General features: G+C 48.3%; 1 protein-coding gene across 2 annotated transcripts; it reads left to right on the top strand.

Annotated features, from left to right (window-relative positions):
• The first annotated feature begins 4,377 nt into the window (after nt 1-4,377).
• On the top strand, nt 4,378-17,825 carry Tmem51 (transmembrane protein 51). 2 transcript variants are annotated; one of them, XM_004657626.2, is made up of 3 exons: nt 4,378-4,453; nt 11,498-12,030; nt 16,727-17,825. In XM_004657626.2, exons 2-3 carry the CDS (start codon nt 11,690-11,692, stop codon nt 17,136-17,138), a joined length of 753 nt encoding a protein of 250 aa, XP_004657683.2. In that variant the 5' UTR covers nt 4,378-4,453; nt 11,498-11,689; the 3' UTR covers nt 17,139-17,825. The 2 variants fall into 2 exon arrangements, with proteins under 2 accessions (XP_004657683.2, XP_045006039.1); XM_045150104.1 differs by having other exon boundaries at nt 16,731-16,788.
• The last annotated feature ends 3,620 nt before the right edge of the window (nt 17,826-21,445 follow it).

Raw genomic sequence — 21,445 nt, forward strand, 5'->3', positions numbered from 1 at the left:
GGTGGTTTCCAAGTCAGCTACATTTGACTGTGCTGTATGACCTGGGGCAAATGACTGACGCTGTCTGAGACTTGGAGATGATGGGGCTCATCACACCTTGAAGGTGGCCTTGAAGCAGTAAGTTTAGAACAGCTCTCGCTGGGACCCCCATCACTGACATCATTATGACCACAGACCCCTCAGCTTCCTTGTGCCTTTGCCCGTTGCTCCCTGGCACCGCCTCCTTCCCACTGGTCTACTTTTTTTTTTTAATTTTTATTTATTTATTTGAGAGCGACAGACACAGAGAGAAAGACAGATAGAGGGAGAGAGAGAGAATGGGCGCGCCAGGGCTTCCAGCCTCTGCAAACGAACTCCAGACGCGTGCGCCCCCTTGTGCATCTGGCTAACGTGGGACCTGGGGAACCGAGCCTCGAACCGGGGTCCTTAGGCTTCACAGGCAAGCGCTTAACCGCTAAGCCATCTCTCCAGCCCCCACTGGTCTACTTTTGTGACTCATTTGCACAGTGGTTTTCATTTCCCTAAATGCCGGTCTGAAAGATCCTGGGCTCTGTTAAAATAAACACCTGACACCTTTTGACCTTGGTCCTTGGGGAGGGGACTTGGAACCCCTGCAAGCAGAACCTTAGGAGCAGCAGCAGAGGAAGCTCTGAGCCATTCTTCCCGCCCCCACCGCAGGAGGCTGCGCTGGAAGTTGGCTGAGCACCTCCTGGGAGGAGAGGCGCTGCAGAGCTCTTCCTTTGCGGTGAACATGGAGCCCAGCCTGGTTCCCAGAGCGGAGTCCCTTGTACCTATGACACAGCTTGGCAGACAGCTGTAGGTCACACGGGGAGAGCAGCCAGGAACCTGTTTGTGGTGGGGCCAAGCTGTGATGTGCCATTCTGACAGGAACAAAGACATTCTAGAGACACTTGTGTTGGTCCTTCCCTTTGGCCATCAGGCTATTAAAACCACAGTCCCCGGTTCTTCCCCCCCCCCCACCCCCAGGAGTCTCATGCTTGCAGAAGGAAAAGATGCCACCCAGCTGAACTTGTTTCCTAGAAAGAGATGTCACCCAGTTCTTTTTTTTTTTTTTAATTTTTATTTATTTGAGAGCGACAGACACAGAGAGAAAGACAGATAGAGGGAGAGAGAGAGAATGGGCGCACCAGGGCTTCCAGCCTCTGCAAACGAACTCCAGACGCGTGCGCCCCCTTGTGCATCTGGCTAACGTGGGACCTGGGGAACCGAGCCTCGAACCGGGGTCCTTAGGCTTCACAGGCAAGCGCTTAACCGCTAAGCCATCTCTCCAGCCCACCCAGTTCTGACAGCTTGTCACACCACCTTGCAGGAAAGACTGGAGCCCAGACAAGGTGGATAGGACCGCACCTGGACAAGGGCTGCTCAGCTACGCACACACGTGGCCCTCGACTCAAACCTAAACTTCATCTCAGGACCCTGGAATTTGTCCTTTGCAGTGGGGAATCACTGGTTCTCTTTGTCGCTCTTCCCAGTGCAGCCACATTGAAGAAATCTCCCCTTCATGTTTTCACTATCACTTGTTTGATTAATTGGCTTGCCTGTCGGGACCCAGGTTCAGACCCTCGGTAACTCTGCTAACCATTCTGGTGAATGCCGGTAAATGTGGTGCAACTAAATGTGGCGCTGCTGGCCATCCAGGACTGGCAAGCTCTCCCATTAAAGCTGACACTGCGTTTGGGGGGGCTCCGCCATGCTGGCAGCCAGGCAGAGCTGGGGTCCTGTTGGCAGAGGTTCAGAGGAAGCAAGGCCGGCTCCCTGGGCCACCCGTGGCTCTTTTCCTGTGTGCAGCCAGAAACCGTTCCCTTCTGTTTGGTTGTTACACTGCTGAGATGCACCCAAGCAGCAGAGGCCCTTCCACGGCATCACCCCCACACCCCAGTCCTCGATGGATCCCGCTTCACTCTTTGCCTTTCAGTCAGAGCTCATGGAGACTTGGTCTGTGAGGACTAGCATTCATGACAGGCTCTGGTCCCAGCCAGGAGGAGGAAGCCCTCTGATGTCTGAGAGGGGGCTTCCTCCGCAGGCCGAGGGATGCTGTGCTCTGGGGCTCTGTGCTGACCTCCACCTGGAAGGACCAGGGAGCTGCTGTAACCTCAGACCCATCAGAGAGGCTGTAAAGATGGACTTCCTTTATTCTGGGCCCTTTTCCCATGTCGCTGGCATGCTATTTGCATAAGGGTCATGTGCCCCTGACTCTTCAGTTAGCTCCTGCTAACCCTCTCCTCTTTGGCGCCACCCTGAACAACCCGCCCACCTTGGCTGGGAGTTCCCTTCATTGATGGAGACATGGGTTCAGTGGTTAAACCTGCCAGATACTGCATTTGCTCAATCTACAAATATTTAGTGAAGGCTGGTTTCGTTCCTAGCTCCATGTGCTGGGTGCTGGCTACTTATCAAGGAGCTGGGCAGACAAGAGTCTTCTCTCAGGGCGCTGAGCTCATGCTTCCATGAATGAGATAGGGAGCCAAGGAGAGCAAGAGAGAGAGAGAGAGAGATTGAGAGAGAGAGACTATCACAGATGGATACGGTGTCCTCTATCCCCATCCCTGGGAGCAATGTCACCAGGAAACCAATCAGGGGCTGAAAGATGGGCATCTCACATAGGTTCAGGTTGAGGAAATCTTGAGTTGACAGAGCTGCAAGCCACACAGGTGGGAAAACATTCTCAAGCAATGGAGATAATAATGGAGGTGCAAAGGCCCTGTGGCAGGAAGAACTTAGTGTGACCAAAACAGACCAGAAGTCACTGAGAGCTGGTGAGAAATGGGGACCCTCTCCAGTCTAAGCTAAGAAGCTCGAAGATGCTGGTGAAGGAGTTTGGACTTCATATTAAGAAAAGGGGGGACAAGCACTACTATATTTGCAGGGGTTCTCATTTTGAAATATTTCCAACCAGTTAAAGAGTACATGTAAGATATGTATGTGATCTTTTCTTTTTTGTTGTTTTGGAGCAGAGAGATTGTTATGTGTATGTTATAAACATATAGTGCACATAGAGGCCAGAGGACAACTTCATGTGCCATCCACTTTATTTTTTTTTAAGACAAGGTCTCTCACTGGATCAGAACTCACCAAGTGGGCTACACTAAGTGGCCAACAAGCCTTAGGACTACACCTGTCTGTGTCTTCTCAGTGCTGGGATTACACGTGTGTGTCACCATACCTGGCTTCTTTAGAGGGATTCTGGAGAACAAACTCAGGTCCTCATGGTTGTGAGGCAAAACACTCCATCAGCTGAACTGTCTCCTGGCTCTCTCTTTTTTTTTTTTTTTTTTTAACTTTGTACGTTGAGATAAGGTCTTCCTATGTAGCACAGGCTGGTCTCAAACTCACAAAAAATTCTACTGTCAGCTTCACAAGTGCTGGGGTACAGCATCTACCACTATGATCAGCTAAGATATGTGCGTCTTCTAGCAGAAAATGTCATGTCCCCCTGGCTCTTCCCTTCCCCAACCCTCATACTTCCAGGAGGTGATTATCCCGCATTTTGGTGTATTATCTTTGTATTTCCTCCTAAAATAAAAGTAAAAGAACTAGAGGACTATTTCCATCGAGTTTGGGCTCCCTTTAAATAGAGTCAGCCTGGTAGACATAGGGCACTGATTTTCTCCATTGTGAGTGGGAGGCGCCTCATAGGTGCCCCCAGCGGTCAGTCACCGTCACTGCAGCACACCACCACTCAGGGGCGCTCTTGCAGCCTGTTTGGTGAAATGGCATTCAAGTTCTCAGCATTAGGCAGGCCTTGCCTTCTTGAACTTGACTGAACTGAACTAACTTAACCCCATGGTGGTAATAGGCTGTTTTGTGAGGTTCCATGCGCTAATATAAGATAGTGCTATGGGCAGGCAGGTCAGATTGGCCTGTCATTTTCCCCTAGGGTGTGTCCTCTCATGGTTTTGGTAGTGAGGTTATCCATTCCTCATACCATGACCTGATGACTTGGAAATGCTAACCTTTTCTTCCTGGAGCCTTGATGTGAAATGGAGAAGGCCCTGAAATGGTTGGGACACTTTTATCTGTGGTACAGCCCATAGTAGTGTGTAATTTAGGCTCCTTTTGGTCTTTTTTTTTTTTTTCATTTTATTTGAGAGAGTGTGTATTTGTGTGCCAAGGCCACTTGCAAACGAATCCCAGACACGTGTGCCACTTTGTACATCTGGACTTACATGAGTACTGGGGAATGGAACTCAGTCCATCAGGCTGTGCAAGCAAGCACCTTTAACTGCTGAGCCATCTCTCAGCCCTTCTTTGGGTCTTTTATATATGTCTAGCCACCCCAACACCACAAACAGCTCACAGAATCAGAGTATGCTTGGCTCACGTGGATATGCATCTCTGGTGTGTTTGTTTTTTTTTAGGTGGCTCCCGAACTGGAGGCTGGAGCAAGATGGCTGCATGCAGGCCTGCCTTGAGTCTCCCCAGGTGACCACAGGTAAAAGGCCCTCTCTTCACTGGTGGTTAGCTTGTCTTAGAAACCCAGGTAGGAAATAAAAAATATTGTTTAAAAGTATTTAAAAAGGGGGTGCTGGAGAGATGGCTTAGCAATTAAGGTGCTTGCCTGCAAAGCCAAAGGACCAGGTTCAACTCCCCAGGACCAACATAAGCCAGATGCACAAGGTGGCTCATGCCTCTAGAGTTTGTTTGCAGTGGTTGGAGGCCCTAGCATGCCCATTCTCTCTCTATCTGCCTCTTTCTCTCCCTTTCAACTTAATAAATAAAAAAACATTAAAAATATATTTAAGGGATGGCTTAGCGGTTAAGGCATTTGCCTGCAAAGCCAAAGGACCCTTGTTTGATTGCCCAGGACCACGTTAGCCAGCTGCACAAGGGGGCGCATGTGTCTAGAGTTCGTTTCCAGTGACAGGAGGCCCTGGTGCACCCATTCACTCTCTCCCTCTTTCTCTGTCAAATAAATAAATAAAAATATTATATATATGTGTGTGTGTGTATATATATATGTGTGTATATATATATATATATATATACACACATATGTATGTATGTATATATTTAAAAAAAACAGGTATATATTTAGAAAAATAGGGCTGGAGAGATGGCTCCACAGTTAAGGCAGTTGCCTGAAAATCCTAACAACCTGAGTTCCCCAGTACCCACATAAAGCCAGACTCATAAAGTGGCACATGAATCTGGAGTTCAGTTGCAGTGGCTACTGGTCCTGATGTGTCCATTCTCTCTCCACATCTCCAGTCCCCCTTCCCCCCATCACTCTTCTCTCTGTCTCTCTCTATGTTTGCAAACAAAACGAAGAGGAAAAAAAAAAAAAAACAGATACAAGGCTGGGTATGTAGCTCAGTAGGTAGAATGCTGGCCTAGCATGCACAGCATCCTGGGTTCAGTTCCCAACACTGAATGAACCAGGCATGGTGTACACCTGTAATCCCAGCATTTGGTAACTAGAAGGAAGATCAAAACTTCAAGATCTTTCTCAGCTACATAGTGATTTTGAGGCCAGCCTAGCATACATGAAACCTTGTCTCAAAAAAAAAAAAAAAAAAAAAAAAAAGAACAATCACAAACCTGGAGGCTGGAGAGATGGCTCAGCAGTTAAGGTGCCAGCCTGCAAAGCCTAAGGACCTATGCTTGACTCCCAGATACTACATGAGCCAGACGCACCTGAAGACCCAGGTTCAATTCCCCAGGACCCATGTAACACCAAATGTACAGGGTGGCACATATATCTGGAGTTTGTAGTGTCTAGAGGTCCTGGCACACCTATTCCCTGTCTTTCTCTCAAATAAATAAATGAAATATTTTAAATTATTTTTATTTAGATATTTGAGAAAGAGAGGCAGATAGAGAGAGAGAATGGGTGTGCCAGAGCCTCCAGCCACTGGAAATGAACTCCAGACACAGATGACACTTTGTGCATCTGGCTTACGTGGGATCTAGGGAGTCAAACATGGGACCTTAGGCTTAGCAGGCAAGCGCCTTTACAGCTAAGCCATCTCTCCAGCCCCTATTTTTACTTTTTTAAAAAATACTTTATTGGCTCATGCATCTGGAGTTCTCTCCCTCCCTCCCTCTCTCTCTCTCTCTCTCTCTCTCTCTCTCTCTCTCTCTCTCTCTCTCATTAAAAAAAAAAAGAGCCGGGCGTGGTGGCGCACTTCTTTAATCCCAGTACTTGGGAGGCAGAGGTAGAAGGATCACTGTGAGTTCAAGGCCACCCTGAGGCTACAGAGTTAATTCCAGGTCAGCCTGGACCAGAGTGAGACCCTACCTCAAAAAAAAAAAAAAAAAAAAAAAAAAAAAAGAAAAGAAAAGAAAAGAAAAAAAAAAAAACATTAAAAAAAGGTCCCAAGCTTGAAGGCAGCATCATCCGTGCACCTCCAGGAATGCCTTGAACACAAGGACTGGCCAAGCCAGGGTCTCTACCTACCCCTTCCTCCCCACATGCAAGCCTCCTTCATTTGAGGGACATGATGGAAGCTTTATGGTATGAACCTTCTAAGCATAAAATTAGCTTCTTTGTATATTTTTGCAAAGGAAAGAGAACCAAGCTAAATATACCACAGGGCAGCGAGGGGTCAGCATGTCAGAAACAGGACAGACAGGCAGCCAGTGGGAACTGGGTTTGCAGTAGAGACCAAGGGCTCTGGGAGCAGGACTGGATCTTTCCCTCTGGGTGCAACCCAGCCAGGGACCCCGGGAACAAAACCTTCTTTCTCTCTTTCACTTTCCAAGTATAAAAGAAACCGTGAACATGTTTGCTTTCCAACTCTTATCCCAGCAAGAACAAGAAAACAGAAACCACGCTTAGTCATGCCCCACAGAGGAAATAACTATACATATCTTGATGTATGTAATTAAGGGTTTGGGAAACTTTATAACACTGTAAATAATGTTGCCCAACCTACTCTCCCTTGTCACTGTGCTAATGAGTCTTTTTGTATTAGTCTTTGTGGAATGTTCTTCCCAGCCCCAGGAAATTTTAACACCAAAGTTACCCTTTCTGTTTGTTTGTTCTGGCCCTTGGGAGTGAGACACATCGACAGTAATAGCTAGGGTTAGGGTTAGGGTTTGGAATATACTTCCCTCCCCCCCAGGATCTTTATACGCATGTTTGTATATATAAAACATTGTATTTAAAATATTGTACTTAGGGCTGGAGAGATGGCTTAGTGGTTAAGCGCTTGCCTGTGAAACCTAAGGACCCTGGTTCCAGGCTTGGTTCTCCAGGACCCACGTTAGCCAGATGCACAAGGGGGCACACGCGTCTGGAGTTCATTTGCAGTGGCTGGAGGCCCTGGCGCGCCCATTCTCTCTCTCTCTTTCTGCCTCTTTCTCTCTCTGTCACTCTCAAATAAATAAATAAAAATAAACAAGCAAAAAAAACTTTAAAAAAATATTGTATTTAAGGGTTTTAAAAAATTTTTTTTATTGAGGACTAGAGCGATGGCTTAGCAGTTAAGGTACTTGCCTGAGAAGCCTGGGGACTCAGGTTCAATTCCCCAGTATCCACATAAGCCAGATGTACATGGTGGAGTATGTGTATGGAGTTTGTTTACAGTGGCTAGAGGCACTGGAGTGCCCATTCTCTCTCTCTCTCTCTCTCTCTCTCTCTCTCTCTCTCTCTCTCTCTCTCTCCATATATCTATATATACACACATATCTTTTACTTTCTCTCAAATAAATAAAAATACTTTTTTAAAAAATACTTTTATTTGAGGGCTGGAGAGATGGCTTAGTGGTTGAGGTGCTTGCATGCAAATCCTAAGACCCAGGTTTGACTCTCCAGGTGCCACATAAGCCAGATGCACAAGGTGACACAAGGTCGCATATGCACACAAGATGGTACACACATCTGAAATTTGATTGCGATGGTTGGAGCCCCTGGCACACCAACTCTCTCTCTCTCTCATAAAAAATAAAATTTTAATTTAAAAGTATTTTATTTGAGAAAAAGAGAGAGAGAGAGGAGTATGCGAGCCCCAGGGACTCTTGTCACTGCAAACAAACACCAGATGCAAGCCCACTTTGTGCATCTGGGTTTACGTGGATACTGAGGAATTGAATCCAGGCTGCAGGCTTGGCAATTAAGCACCTCTAACCACTGAACCATCTCCCTGGCCCAGTAGTTTTTTAGAATTTTTTTTTTTTTTTTTTTTGGTTTTTCGAGGTAGGGTCTCACTCTGGTCCAGGCTGACCTGGAATTCACTCTGTAGTCTCAGGGTGGCCTTGAACTCACGGCAATCCTCCTACCTCTGCCTCCCGAGTGCTGGGATTAAAGGCGTGCGCCACCACGCCCGGCCCAGTAGTTTTTTAATATGAGGACAATTACAATACTTTTTCAGTTTATTCACATGTACCCATATGTGTATAGAACCTGGAAAAAAATTAGAAGCACACCCAACCTTCTGCTAGCTCAACCTTGTTGCTTGGAGTGGTGGTGAACACCTGTGATCCCAACACTCAGAGGTGAAGGCAGGAAGATCAGAAGAGCGAGGTCATTTTCAGCTGCACAGCAAGTTCCAGGCTAGTCTGAGAACCTGTTTCAAAAAAAAAAAAAAAAGGAAAGAAAGGTTCCCTGTATGGTAGACTGGCCCTCGTCCCCACTGCAGTTAGGTGTAGGGTCTCCAGTCCATGCTCAACATGTCACTCATGCCTGTCACGCCCATACACAGGTGGCATGTGCACTGTCTACACCTGTGCTTGCTTGCCACAGGCACACATAAACATGCACGTATGTTCACGTCCCACTCATCACGCATGTGCGTGCATGTAGCCGTGCATGTACACGATGAGAGTACACACCTACACACCTGCCCACGGCCATGCATTCTGGATGCGGTCCCGTCACTGGTGACGCTTTCCTCCAGCGAGAGCCAGGAGCCCCGCTGGCCAGCTCCACAGCTCCTCAGGTTCCTGCGAGGTGCCCTTGTGTCCCTGCTTCCTACCTTGCTTCCCTCCCCCACGGCCTCACACGCAGCCCACAGGTACCTGGGTGCATAAGAAATATTAGCTGGTTGAAAAGAAAAGATGAAGAAGAAGAAGGCACAGACTTCCAGCTGACCAAGGATGTTGTCCCAAATATTTTTAGGGTATCTACTAACAGAGCGGCCCCTTTCAGAGGAAGCCCTTGGCTTGACAAGAAAATATCTCCGCGGCATCGGATTTCAAGCTGCCTGGTTAGATGTCCTTTTGGAAAGATCGGAAAGAATGTGCAGTTGAAAACAGAGCCTGCCCATTTAAACGTCAGCTCAACATTACCACTGGGCAAAGTTCCTGACCTGGGAAGAGCCAAGGAGTGGTCAACTTATATTCTCCAGGGCCTCTAGTCTAGAGCTTTTGGGTGACTTACCTCAGTTCCCTAGGCCACTGAGGCTTCTGGAATCCCAGGACTGCTGGCTCCTCCCATGAGCTGGGTCTTAATGGGAAGCGAGTTCCTTGCTTCCCCTGGTCATAACCAAGCTGAGGCATGTGCAGTCTTCTCCCCCTTTAGGAAGAGGAAACCTTGGGACCAGGGGATGGCTCTTTGGGTAAGAGTACTTGGGGGGCAAGCATGAGGACCCAAGTTTGTTCCCTAGCACTCATGTAAAAAGCCGGGTGTGGACTGGAGAGATGGCTTAGCCGTGAAGGCGCTTGCTTGCAAAGCCTAAGGACCCAGGTTCAATTCCCCAGTACCCATGTAAAGCCAGATACACAAGGGTGGCCATGCATCTGGAGCTCATTTGCAGTGGTTAGATGCCCTGGTGCACCCATGTTCATTGTCTCTCTCTTTCTCTCTCTCTGAAATAAAATTTAAAAAAAATTTTTAAGTCAGGTGTGAGCATGCACACCTGCTTCCACCATGTTGAGGAGGGTGGTGACAGGGGATCACCGGTCAGCCAGCCTAATTTTAAAATGGCATGAAAAGCTGGGCATGGTGGTGCACACCCTTACACTGTGAGTTTGAGGCCAGCCCTGGAACTACAAAGTGAGTTCCAGGTCAGCCTAGGCTAGGGTGAGACCCTACCTTGAAAACACACACACACACGCACACACACACACACAGCATGAGCTCCAGCTTTGGTGAGAATTCCTGTCTTGGAAATAAAGTGGAAGAGTAGAAGAGAAGGACACTTGCTGTCGGCACCCAGGCACAAGGAGCAACGCAGACACACACGGTGGGAAGACAGGCTGTGTTGTGGGCAGCTTGGCATGTTCTGCACTCATTTCATTGGACATGTGCCCACCAAACCCCGTTTGAGATCCTGCTGTGCACCAGGCTGAGAGATGATGTTGCAGCCACCAAAAGACAGAGACCTGCCCTAGTAGCTGGTGGGGCTCTTGAGGGCACCTGGGAGGGGCTCCTGAAGTGGGGTGATCCGTAACTACAATCATGCTAGAATGGGGTGTGCATATAAGGGCAGAGTGAGGTGACGTGAGAAAGGGAGCACCCTGGCTATGGGGACCATGAGCATTATCGTCAGGACATGGATTTTTCTCCGGTAGGAAATAGGGAACCCATGAGGGTAGGACACAGACCCCAGCAGGCTGCCCCAAAGGGACCTAAGAACAGATCAGCCACCGAGGTGATCCTGTGACAATGACTGATCACGCCTAGCATGTTAGTTACTTTCTCATTGCTGTGACTAGATACCTAACAAGAGCAGCTTAGGGGAGGAAGGGTTTACTGTGGCTTCCCGTTTGAGGTGACAGTCCACCGTGGCCGGGAAGGCATGGTGGCAGGGGCCGAGGCAGCTGCTCACACTGGAAGCAGAGTGTAATGGAAGCAGTGAATGTCCTTGATCAGTTCTATCTCCCTCCTTCATCCAAACCCCAGCCCATGGGGTGGCGCCACCCACACTTAGGGTGTTTCTTCCCACCTCAGCTAGCCAGCCTACAAACTCCCTTACACACATACCCATGGATTTGTCTCCTAGGTGATTGTATGTATTTTTTATTTTTTTTTAATTTTTTTAATTATTTATGATGGCGGGAGGGAGGGAATAGGGAGAGAATGGGCATGCCAGAGCCTCCAGCCACTGCAAACAAACTCCAGACACATGCACCACCATGTGCATCTGGCTTACGTGGGTTCTGGGGAATCGAACCTGGGTCCTTTGGCTTTGCGGGCAAGTGCCTTAACTGCTAAGCCATTTCTCCAACTCCCGGTTCTAGCTAGATCTTATCAAGTTGTCCATATTAACCAACACCCCAGCCATGCTGTGGCCTTATCCAACTAGGACTGAGATGTGACTGGACTTGATTAAACACCCACAATGTATCTGGATGCTCTGAGCGCTGACCTTGCCGTGCCCCTGTGGGGACGGGTCTGCTTTTTCCCCTTTGGTGTGAGGGTGGGGGCTTGTTTTCTCCTGCGTACTCCCACCAGGAGCAGGAGCCCGTGGGACATCTGGAACATATCAGAGGCGAGGCCTCTACACCGTGCCTCTTTCCCGCAGAGACCCGCTGGGTTCCCAGAGCCGCCCTGGGCCTGGGCTGATTCTCTCCCACTCCTCTGCTCTTCCTCCAGAGCCCTCCACCGCGACTGCGACCGTCCCCCATGCCTGGAGCTCTCCTGGAGCCATCACTGCCAAGTTCAGCCGATGATTTTTTTTTTTTCAATGTGATACTAGAGATTTTCTTCAGTACATGGAAGACCTTTTTGCTTTTTAATTTATTTATTTGTTTTCTCTGAGCCGGGCCTCTCCCCACTCCCGCTACCATGATGGCTCAGTCCAAGGCCAACGGCTCGCACTATGCGCTGACGGCCATCGGCCTGGGGATGCTGGTCCTGGGGGTCATCATGGCCATGTGGAACCTGGTCCCTGGCTTCAGCGCTGCTGACAAGACGACGGCTCAGGGGAACAAGACAGATGTAAGCAGTGGCATCCTTAAGAGCAAGACCTTCTCGGTGGCCTACGTGCTGGTCGGGGCCGGGGTCATGCTGCTGCTGCTGTCCATCTGCCTGAGCATCCGCGACAGGAGGAAGCTGCGACAGAGCGAGGAGCTGGCCCGCATCCAGCAGCAGGCGGGGGCTGGGCCCCCCGCCCAGGAGGAAGACAGGTAAGCTTGCTTTCACTGTAGAAGGCTGAACTTCCCACTTTCTTCCTTGAAGTTTCCTCCACACTTTTTTTTTTTTTGAGATAAGGTCTCATTTAGCCCAGGTTAGCCTTAAACTTTGAAACCGAGGATGACTTTACACTTCTGATCCTCCTGCCTCCACGTCCAGAGCGCTGGGATTGTGGGCGTGCACCACCACGCCAGCTTTATGCACTGCTAGGGATCTACCCAGGGCTCCTGCGCGCTCAGCAAGCACTTTATCCACTGAGATACTTCAAGTCTCCAGATGCTGTTTCACAAACACCTGTGTGCTTCTAGATGCAAGCTTCCCAAACCATGGAGCTCGGGTGAATGACAGGTACGCGACAGAGAATGAACAGGCCCTAGGGGACCAGGGATCCAGGTTGGTCATTTGTCCCATGTGCTGTGTGCCTCTGCTTTGGTTTGAAGAGATCAGGACTCAGTCCTATACCAAGATGCCACAAATATATTTAAAAACAGGTGATAGAGTGAGGGACATGATGATAACTGTTGGTACCTGTCGTAGCTACCTTTCTTGTTGCCGTGACAAAATATCTGACAAGAGGGCTGGAGAGATGGCTTAGCAGTTAAGTGCTTGCCTGTGAAGCCTAAGGACCCCGGTTCAAGGCTTGACTCCCCAGGACCCACGTTAGCCAGATGCACAAGGGGGCGCACGCGTCTGGAGTTCGTTTGCAGAGGCTGGAGGCTCTGGCGCGCCCATTCTCTCTCTCTCTCTCTCTCTCTCTCTCTGTCTCTCTCTGCCTCTTTCTCTCTCTGTCTGCTGCTCTCAAATAAATAAATAAAAATAAACAAAAAAATTTTTTTGAAATATCCGACGAGAGCAACTTTATTTTGGCTCACAGTTGGAAGGCGCGGTCCACCGGGGTGGCGAATGCCCGGTGACAGGAGTGTGAGGTGGCTGGTCACGCTCACTCTGCAGTCAGAAAGCCGAGGGCAGTGAAAGCTAGTGCTCACTTACCTCGCTGCGCTTCCCTTCTTTTCCTTGTCGTAGGAGGCAGACGCTAACTGCAGCTCAGCCCCACCTGGCTGCTCTCAACTTCATGGCAATTTTCCGACCTCGGCTTCCCAAGTGCCGGGATTGTAAGTGTGAGCCACCATGCTCGGTGAAAATGCCCTACCCAGGGTGGCCTAGGACTCCTCCCGCTTCCACCCTTCAGCAGTTGCCCACTGCCATGCACCAAAACAAGAGGAAGGCCGCAGAGTCTCTAGAGCTTTCACTTTGTTCTGTTTTGTTTTCTTTCTTCCTTCCTTCCTTTCTTCCCCCCCCCCCCCCCGCTTTTTTGTGGCAGGGTCTCACTCTAACCCAGACTAACCACCCAATCACACAGTCCTCCTACCTCAGCCTCCCAAGTGCTGGGGTTAAAGGCGTGCACCACCATGCCCAACTCTATATGTATTTCTAAATATTTTTATTTATTTGAAAGAGAAATGGGGGAAGAGAGAGAGAATGGGCACACCAGGGCCTCCTGCCACTGCAAACTAACTCCAGACAATGCACCACTTTGTGTGTTTGGCTTATGTAGGGACTGGGGAATGGAACCCTGGCCATCAGGCTTTGTAAGCTTTAGCCACTGAGCCATCTCTGCAGGCCTTTATGTACTTTGAAAAGGAGACATTACATGTGCCAAGCGTGGTGGCACACGCCTTTAATCCCAGTGCTTGGGAGGTAGAAGTAGGAGGATCGCTGTGAGTTCAAGGCCACCCTGAGACTCCATAGTGAATCCTAGGTCAGCCTGGGCTACAGTGAGACCTTACTTCAAAGAAACAAAATAAAAAATAAAAGGAGGGCTGGAGAGATGGCTTAGCGGTTAAGCACTTGCCTGTGAAGCCTAAGGACCCCGGTTCGAGGCTCGGTTCCCCAGGTCCCACGTTAGCCAGATGCACAAGGGGGCGCACACGTCTGGAGTTCGTTTGCAGAGGCTGGAAGCCCTGGCGCGCCCATTCTCTCTCTCTCCCTCTATCTGTCTTTCTCTCTGTGTCTGTTGCTCTCAAATAAAAGGATAAATAAAAATTTTAAAAATAAATAAATAAAAGGAGACATTCAGAGAGGTTGGTTTGTGTCATCATAGAGGCTGAGAAGTCCCCCGATCTGCAAGCTGGAGCCAGTGCCATGGTTACCTTCATTTACTGGGAGAGAACACTCTACCAAAAGCAGCTGATGGGAGGAAAGAGTTTATCTGGACTATAGGCTTGAGAAGAAGCTTCGTGGTGATAGGGAAAGGAAGCGTAGAGCAGAGAGTGGATGTCACCTCTGCCATAGCAGATGGAAGATAGCAGCAAGAGAGTGAGCTGAGCTCTGGCAAGGGGGAGCTGGGCTATGCTACCCCAAAGCTTCAAGGCTTTACCTCCCAAATTACTACCAGCTGGGGACCAAACATTCGAAAACATGAGTTTATAAAGGACATCTGATTCAAACTGCCACAGCCAGGGAGACTTCCTGAAAGTGTCATTCAGTCCAAGTCAGAGGCCTCGAGCCCATGGCAACAATCACAGGTTCAGAGCAGGAGTGACCTAAACTCACTCTGTAGTCCCAGGCTGGCCTCACACTTACGGAGATCCTGCTACCTCGGCCTCCCGAGTGCTGGGACTAAAGGAGTATGTGACTCTCAGCCCCTATTCTTTAGTTTTCACTTTTGCTTATTTTACTTTTCATTGTTGTTGTCCTCACCTTTAAGAAACTCCCGTGTGCACATGATTGAGTGGAGAATTATGGGCGACTGATTTCTCGACTGATTTTCTTTTTCGTGTTTCCCATGTGTTCTAGAGCAAATGTGCATGATGGTTAATTTTATGTGACTGCTATGAGGTGGCCAGGTGAAGCGTTAGTTTTGAATGTCTGTGAGGATCTTTCCAGAAGAGATTCACATATGAATTTCAGAGGATGTCCTCCCCAATGTGGCAGGTCTCATCCAATCCATGGAGGGCCTGGACAGAACACAGACACTCAAAGGTAATGCTTCATCTGGTGAGCCAGAGCTAGAGTGGCACCTTGCCTGGAAAACAAACAACACACACACACACACACACACACACACACAAAGGAGCTGGCTGGGGATATGGTTCAGGGGGTAAAGCACTTGGTAACATACACGACTCCCTGGGTTCAGCCCCCAGCACCACATTAAGCCAGGTGTGGTGGCACATGCCTGGAATCCCAGCACTTAGGAGATGGAGACGAGAGGTTCAGGAGTTGAAGATCACCCATGGCTACATAAGGAAATTAAGGCCAGCCTGGGCTACGTGAGAATCTATCTCAAGAATTCCAGAAAGCATATGAAGAATAATTAGAGGGCTGGAGAGCTGTCTCAATGGTTAAAGCTCTTGCCCGCAAAGCCTAATGACCCAGGTACCCACATAAAGCCAAATGCACAAAGTGGTACCTGCATCTAGAGTTAGTTTTCAGTGGCTGGAGGTCCTGGTGTCTGTCTGTCTGTCTGTCTCTCTCTCTCTCTCCCTCCCTCTCTGTCCTTGAAAATAAATAAAATATTTTTTAAGCTGGTATAGTGGTGCACGCCTTTAATCCCAGCACTTGGGAGGCAGAGGTAGAAGGACTGCTATGAGTTGGAGACCATCCTAAGACTATATAGTGAATGGCAGGTCAACCTGGACTAAAGCAAGACCCTACCAAGAAAAAGAAAAATAAAGGCTGGAGAGATGGCTTAGCAGTCAAGGACCCACGTAAGCCAGATGCACAACGTGGTACATGCACCTGGATTTCATTTGCAGTGGCTGGGGGCCCTGGCACATCCATTCTCTCTTTCTCTTTTTCTCCCTCCCTCTCCCTCTTTCTTGCTATCTACCTTTCATAAGTAGTCTTAAATAAATAATTAAAATATTTTTTAAATTAATTTGAGAGGCACACACATATTATAGCTCAGATCATCTTTTCTTTACCTAAGGAAAACCATTTTGCTTTGAAAAATGGGCCAAAGATCCCAGATAAGCATGGGAGTAAATGGTCCAGCCACACATTATGAGATGTAAAAGACTTCATGTATAGGAACTTAACACTGGAATAGTACCAGATAATAGTTGAAGCAAGGATTTCATCTGCCCTTCCACTTCCTAAAGGTATGACCAGGTCATTTGACCTTGATGTATCTCTTTCCCTATCCATAAAATGGGCATAAACTGGGTCTGGATAGATGGCCCAGTGGATAAAGGTGCTTGCTTGCAAAGCCTGCCAGCCAGGTTCAATTCCCCAGCCACCCACACAAAGCTAAACAGGCACTCATTTGCAGTGGCAAGAGACCCTGATGTGCATAATAAAAGTCCTTATAGGCTGGGTGTGGTGGCACAACACCTTCAATCCCAGAACTGGGGAGACAAAGGTAGGATTGCTGTGAGTGAGTTCAAGGCCAGCCTGAGCCTACAGAGTGAATTCCAGATCAATCTGAGCTAGAATGAGACCTTACCTCAAAAAAAAAAAAAAAAAAACAGGAATGGTTAGGAATGTGAAACTGGTTTCAACATGTTACTTACAACTGTGCCCCACTCATAGGAAGCAGGTAAAATGTTAGCTTTGACTCCTTCTAGAACTCATGTATGGTTGACAGAGCCAGTGCCCACACGGGATCTGCATTCCCCCCACTGGGGGACTCGAAGTGACTTGAGTGGTCCATGCTGACACTGCCTGTGTGTCTTTGCCATCTTGCAGCCAGGAGGAAGAGGAGGAGGAGGCTTCCTCCAGGTACTACGTCCCCAGCTACGAGGAAGTGATGAACACGAGCTACTCAGAAGCCAGGGGACAGGAGCAGAACCCACGGCTGAGCATCTCTCTCCCGTCCTATGAGTCGCTGACGGGGCTCGATGAGACCACCCCCACCAGTACCAGGGTGGACGTGGAGACCAGCCCGGGGCATGCTCCGGACAGACAGAACTCCAAGTTAGCCAAACACCTGAAGCCTCTCAAAGTTCGAAGAATTAAATCTGAAAAACTTCACCTCAAAGACTTTAGGATCAACCTCCCAGACAAAAATATCCCTCCTCCCTCCATCGAGCCTTTGACGCCTCCTCCACAGTACGATGAGGTCCAGGCGAAGGCCCCGGATGCACGGCCACCCGACTGAACGGCCCCTGTGACCGGGTCCCCTGCTGCCTCGCCCAATGTACCGATCACCGACTGCACCGGAGGCCCTTCAGACGCAGAAGAAGTGCTGACTCACTCTTAGCCTCTGGGGGGAGGGGAAGAGCGCTCACAGCAGGTGCATCGGAAGGAAGGATGCTGCCTGAGTGGGGGTGGGGGTGCGAGTCCCTGGACCACCACAGGGGTGCAGCATCTTCCCCACCTTCCTTCCCAACTGCAGATCGTTGGTGACACACTCCTCTTCTGAGCTGGGACGGGATCCCTCGTGACTGCTGTTAGATTGCGGCTGTTTAGTCTTGCTTCCACTACAGTTCTGTTTCCAAAAGAAAAACCAAGTGCTGTGTTTGCTTTTTTCACTGGAGTTTTGAACGGGACAGGGGGAGGGAGGGAGAAAATCAGGCTCATCCTTGCTAAAGGGACGCAGGTCGGTCTTGTGAATGAAACGATGATGTGGGGGGCCGGCCCAGGGGGTGTCTCTCTAGGATGGCCCCAAGTGCTTTGGGGTTTTTGAGGGCACAGGACCTGATGACCTTTGGCACACGGCACATCATCGTCTAGCAGGTACGATTCACCAGTCTCTCCTGGGTAGAGACGAGAGGAAAGCCGAGTGACCTGCTCCTTCTCGAATGCTGTGTGTCTGAGGTTTTTATAATAAAGTATTTTATATGTAGTGCCTCAGCGTGCTCAGAATCACCTTAGCAGCTCTTCCAGTACCAGCTTGCTGGTGGGAAAACATCACTAATGACAGCCAATAGACACAGAATGCTTCATATGTAGTGAGCACCGTCCCAAGCCCTGGAAGTTGCTACCTTGTCATCCGTACCCAAAACAACGCATGATTCTGCGGGTTAGCTCACCGACTCGCAGCTTAAAGGGAGGTGGCCCGTGCTCCATGGCTATAGAGAGTGGCTCTGAGCCCTGGCCATCAGGCTCCGGAGACTGAGTTCTTACCGCACCCCCACTTCAAGCATCTCAGTGAGATAATAATTTACAGACTTTTTTTTAAAGGGGGGGTGGGTTTCAAGGTAGGGTCTCACTCTAGTCCAGGCTGACCTGGAATTCACTATGTAGTCTCAGGCTGGTCTTGAACTCACGGTGATACTCCTACCTCTGCCTCCTGAGTGCTGGGATTAAAGGCGTGTGCCACCATGCCCGATTTACAGACTCTGAAAAGCTCAGAGGCCGCATGGGCCATATAGAAAGCACCCGGGGTTTAGGCAGCAGCTCTCTTCCTGTCTAAGCATTCCCCCCCCATCATCCCGCTCCTTCCCTAGAAGGAAGCTCAGCCTGCCATCTGCCCTCAGCACTGACTGAAGGTGAAAGGTCCTCCTAGAAAGGCCAGCGGCACCCCAGGGATTGCACACTGCTGAGTTCGGTCAAATGAAGAGAGTGGAGGTGTCAGGTCTCGGCCCTGGAACCCAGGAAACAGACAAGTCCAAAGGATGGTACCTGGCCCCTGGCATTGGGGGCACGGGCCTGCTGGGAGCCCGTGCTCCTTGGAACCGGGAAGGAAGAGGAAGTTTTCAGGCTTGCAAGCTCGGGCAGTTAGGAGGTAAATTGGCTTCTTATCTGGGACAGACGCAAAATTCCAAACTGTCACTTTCCTTACGCAGATCTGTTATTAAAAGGGACGGAGCTGAGGTTGGCTGTGGGGCCTGCTATGTTCCCCAGCCCCTTGTGGCTCTCCGGGTCCCTGGGCTGGGCTGCTTGTCTGTGACTCCCCTCCTTCATAATGGGGGAAAAAGCAAATAGCTACTTGTACATTGTTACTGCACAGTCAATTGTCCCTGGAACCGCCCAGCCTGTTGTCCCTGGCAGCATACTTAAGACACCTGCTTTTTTTCCTGAATAAAAGGGGGGCTGGAGGGATGGCTTAGTGCTTGCCTGCAAAACCAAAGGACCCAGGTTCGATTCCCCAGAACCCACATTAGCCAGATGCACAAGGGAGCACATGTATCTGGAGTTCATTGGCAGTGTCTGGAGGCCCTAGCGTGCCCATTCTCTCTCTCCCTATTTCTCTATCAAATAAATAAAATTAAATTTAAAAAAACATTAAAAAAAAAAGGAAGACAAGGGAAAGAACCAGGTCCCAGATGAGCTAAGGAACAGTTTTCTAAGGGTTCTCAAGTTGGCCTCTGTCCAGGACCTTTTCCTACATCTACCCTATCCTAGACACCTGGTTGGAGAAAGAGATTCTGGGCTTATTCCAGACTGACCCCTGGGGGTGTGAGGGCTAACCCCTGGAGCCTGGGATTTGCTTTGTATAAGGATTTCACAAATGTGATTAAGCTTTTGAGATGAAGAGACTATCCTGGACTACAAGATGGGCCCTGTGTGCCACCACGAACATCCCTATAAGCAACACGCTGTGGAGCTATGAACAGAGGCAGAGGTGAGAGGGGTGCCTCTAAGTCAGGGACTGCAGCAGCCCTGGAAGTTGAGGTGACAAGGGATGGGCTCTTCTCCAAGACATGCCCCAGGTTTTTGTTGTTTGGGTGTTGAGTAACCAATATAGGGCGTTACACAAGCTAAAATTTTTCTAGGAAGCCATTAACAGGACTCACATAGGTATACACTAGAGGTCTCAAGAATGCAGCCCTGGGAGCTGGAGAGATGGTTTGTTGGGTGAAATAGTCACCACACAAGCACCAGGACCTAAATCTGTGTCCCTAGCTTCCATGTAAAAGCCAGGCAGGGTGGAAAGCAATAGAGGAAGGCTCTGACTACATATGCACTCACACCTATAAACATGCATGAACACCACAGACGCACATGAACACACAGCAGCAACTAGCCCTCCACCAGTTTTCCCATCAGACTGCCACCCTGCCTGTCTGGGTGACACCAGTGCCTCAGATTGGGACAAGCAGACACTGGGAATGTACGTGTTTAAGAAAGGAGGTCACTAACAGATATATACAGGACATTTCATCCAAAGGCTGCAGAATATACATTCTTTTCAGCAGCACATGGAACATTCTCTAAAATAGACCATATATTAGGACACAAAGCAAATCTTAACAAATTCAGGAAAATTGAAATAATTCCTTGCATTCTATCTGACCACAATGGAATTAAACTACAAATCAGTAGCAAGAAAGGCTATAGAGCATACACAAAATCATGGAAACTAAACAATACACTACTAAATGATGAGTGGGTCAATGAAGAAATCAAAAAGGAAATCAAAAAATTTATAGAGTCAAATGATAATGAGAACACAACATACCAAAATCTCTGGGACACAATGAAGGCAGTTCTAAGAGGTAAATTTATAGCCTTAAGTGCCTATATTAAGAAATTAGAAAGGTCACAAGTAAACGACCTAATGCTTCGCCTTAAAGCCTTGGAAAAAGAAGAACAAGGCAAACCAAAAAGTAGTAGACGGGAAGAAATAATAAAGATTAGGGCAGAAATTAATGAAATAGAAACAAAAAGAACAATCCAAAGAATTAATGAAACAAAGAGTTGGTTCTTTGAAAGGATAAACAAGATTGATAAACCCTTAGCAAATCTGACCAAAAGAAAGAGAGAAGAGACACAAATTAATAAAATCAGAGATGAACAAGGTAACATCACAACAGATTCCAGAGAAATTCAAAAAATTATAGGGACATACTATAAAAGCATATACTCCACAAAGTATGAAAATCTGAAAGAAATGGATGATTTCCTTGATCTATATGACCTACCTAAATTAAATCAAAATGAGATTAATCACTTAAATAGACCTATAACAAACATGGAGATCCGAGCAGTTATCAATAATCTCCCAACTAAAAAAAGCCCAGGCCCGGATGGATTCACTGCTGAATTTTACCAGACTTTTAAGGAAGAGCTAACACCATTGCTTCTTAAGCTTTTCCAGGAAATAGAAAAAGAAGGAATCATACCAAACTCCTTCTATGAGGCCAGCATCACCCTGATACCAAAACCAGGCAAAGATAGAACAAAAAAAGAAAATTACAGACCAATCTCCCTCATGAACATAGATGCAAAAATTCTCAACAAAATATTGGCAAACAGAATACAAGAGTATATCAAAAAGATCATTCACCCTGACCAAGTAGGCTTTATCCCAGAGATGCAGGGATGGTTCAACATACGCAAATCTATAAATGTAATACATTACATAAATGGGTTGAAGGACAAAAATCACATGATCATCTCATTAGATGCAGAGAAAGCATTTGACAAAATCCAACATCCCTTCATGATAAAAGTCCTACAGAGACTGGGAATAGAAGGAACATATCTCAATATAATAAAGGCTATTTATGACAAGCCTAC

Source organism: Jaculus jaculus, chromosome 5, assembly GCF_020740685.1.
Source record: "Jaculus jaculus isolate mJacJac1 chromosome 5, mJacJac1.mat.Y.cur, whole genome shotgun sequence".
NCBI lineage: Eukaryota > Metazoa > Chordata > Mammalia > Rodentia > Dipodidae > Jaculus > Jaculus jaculus.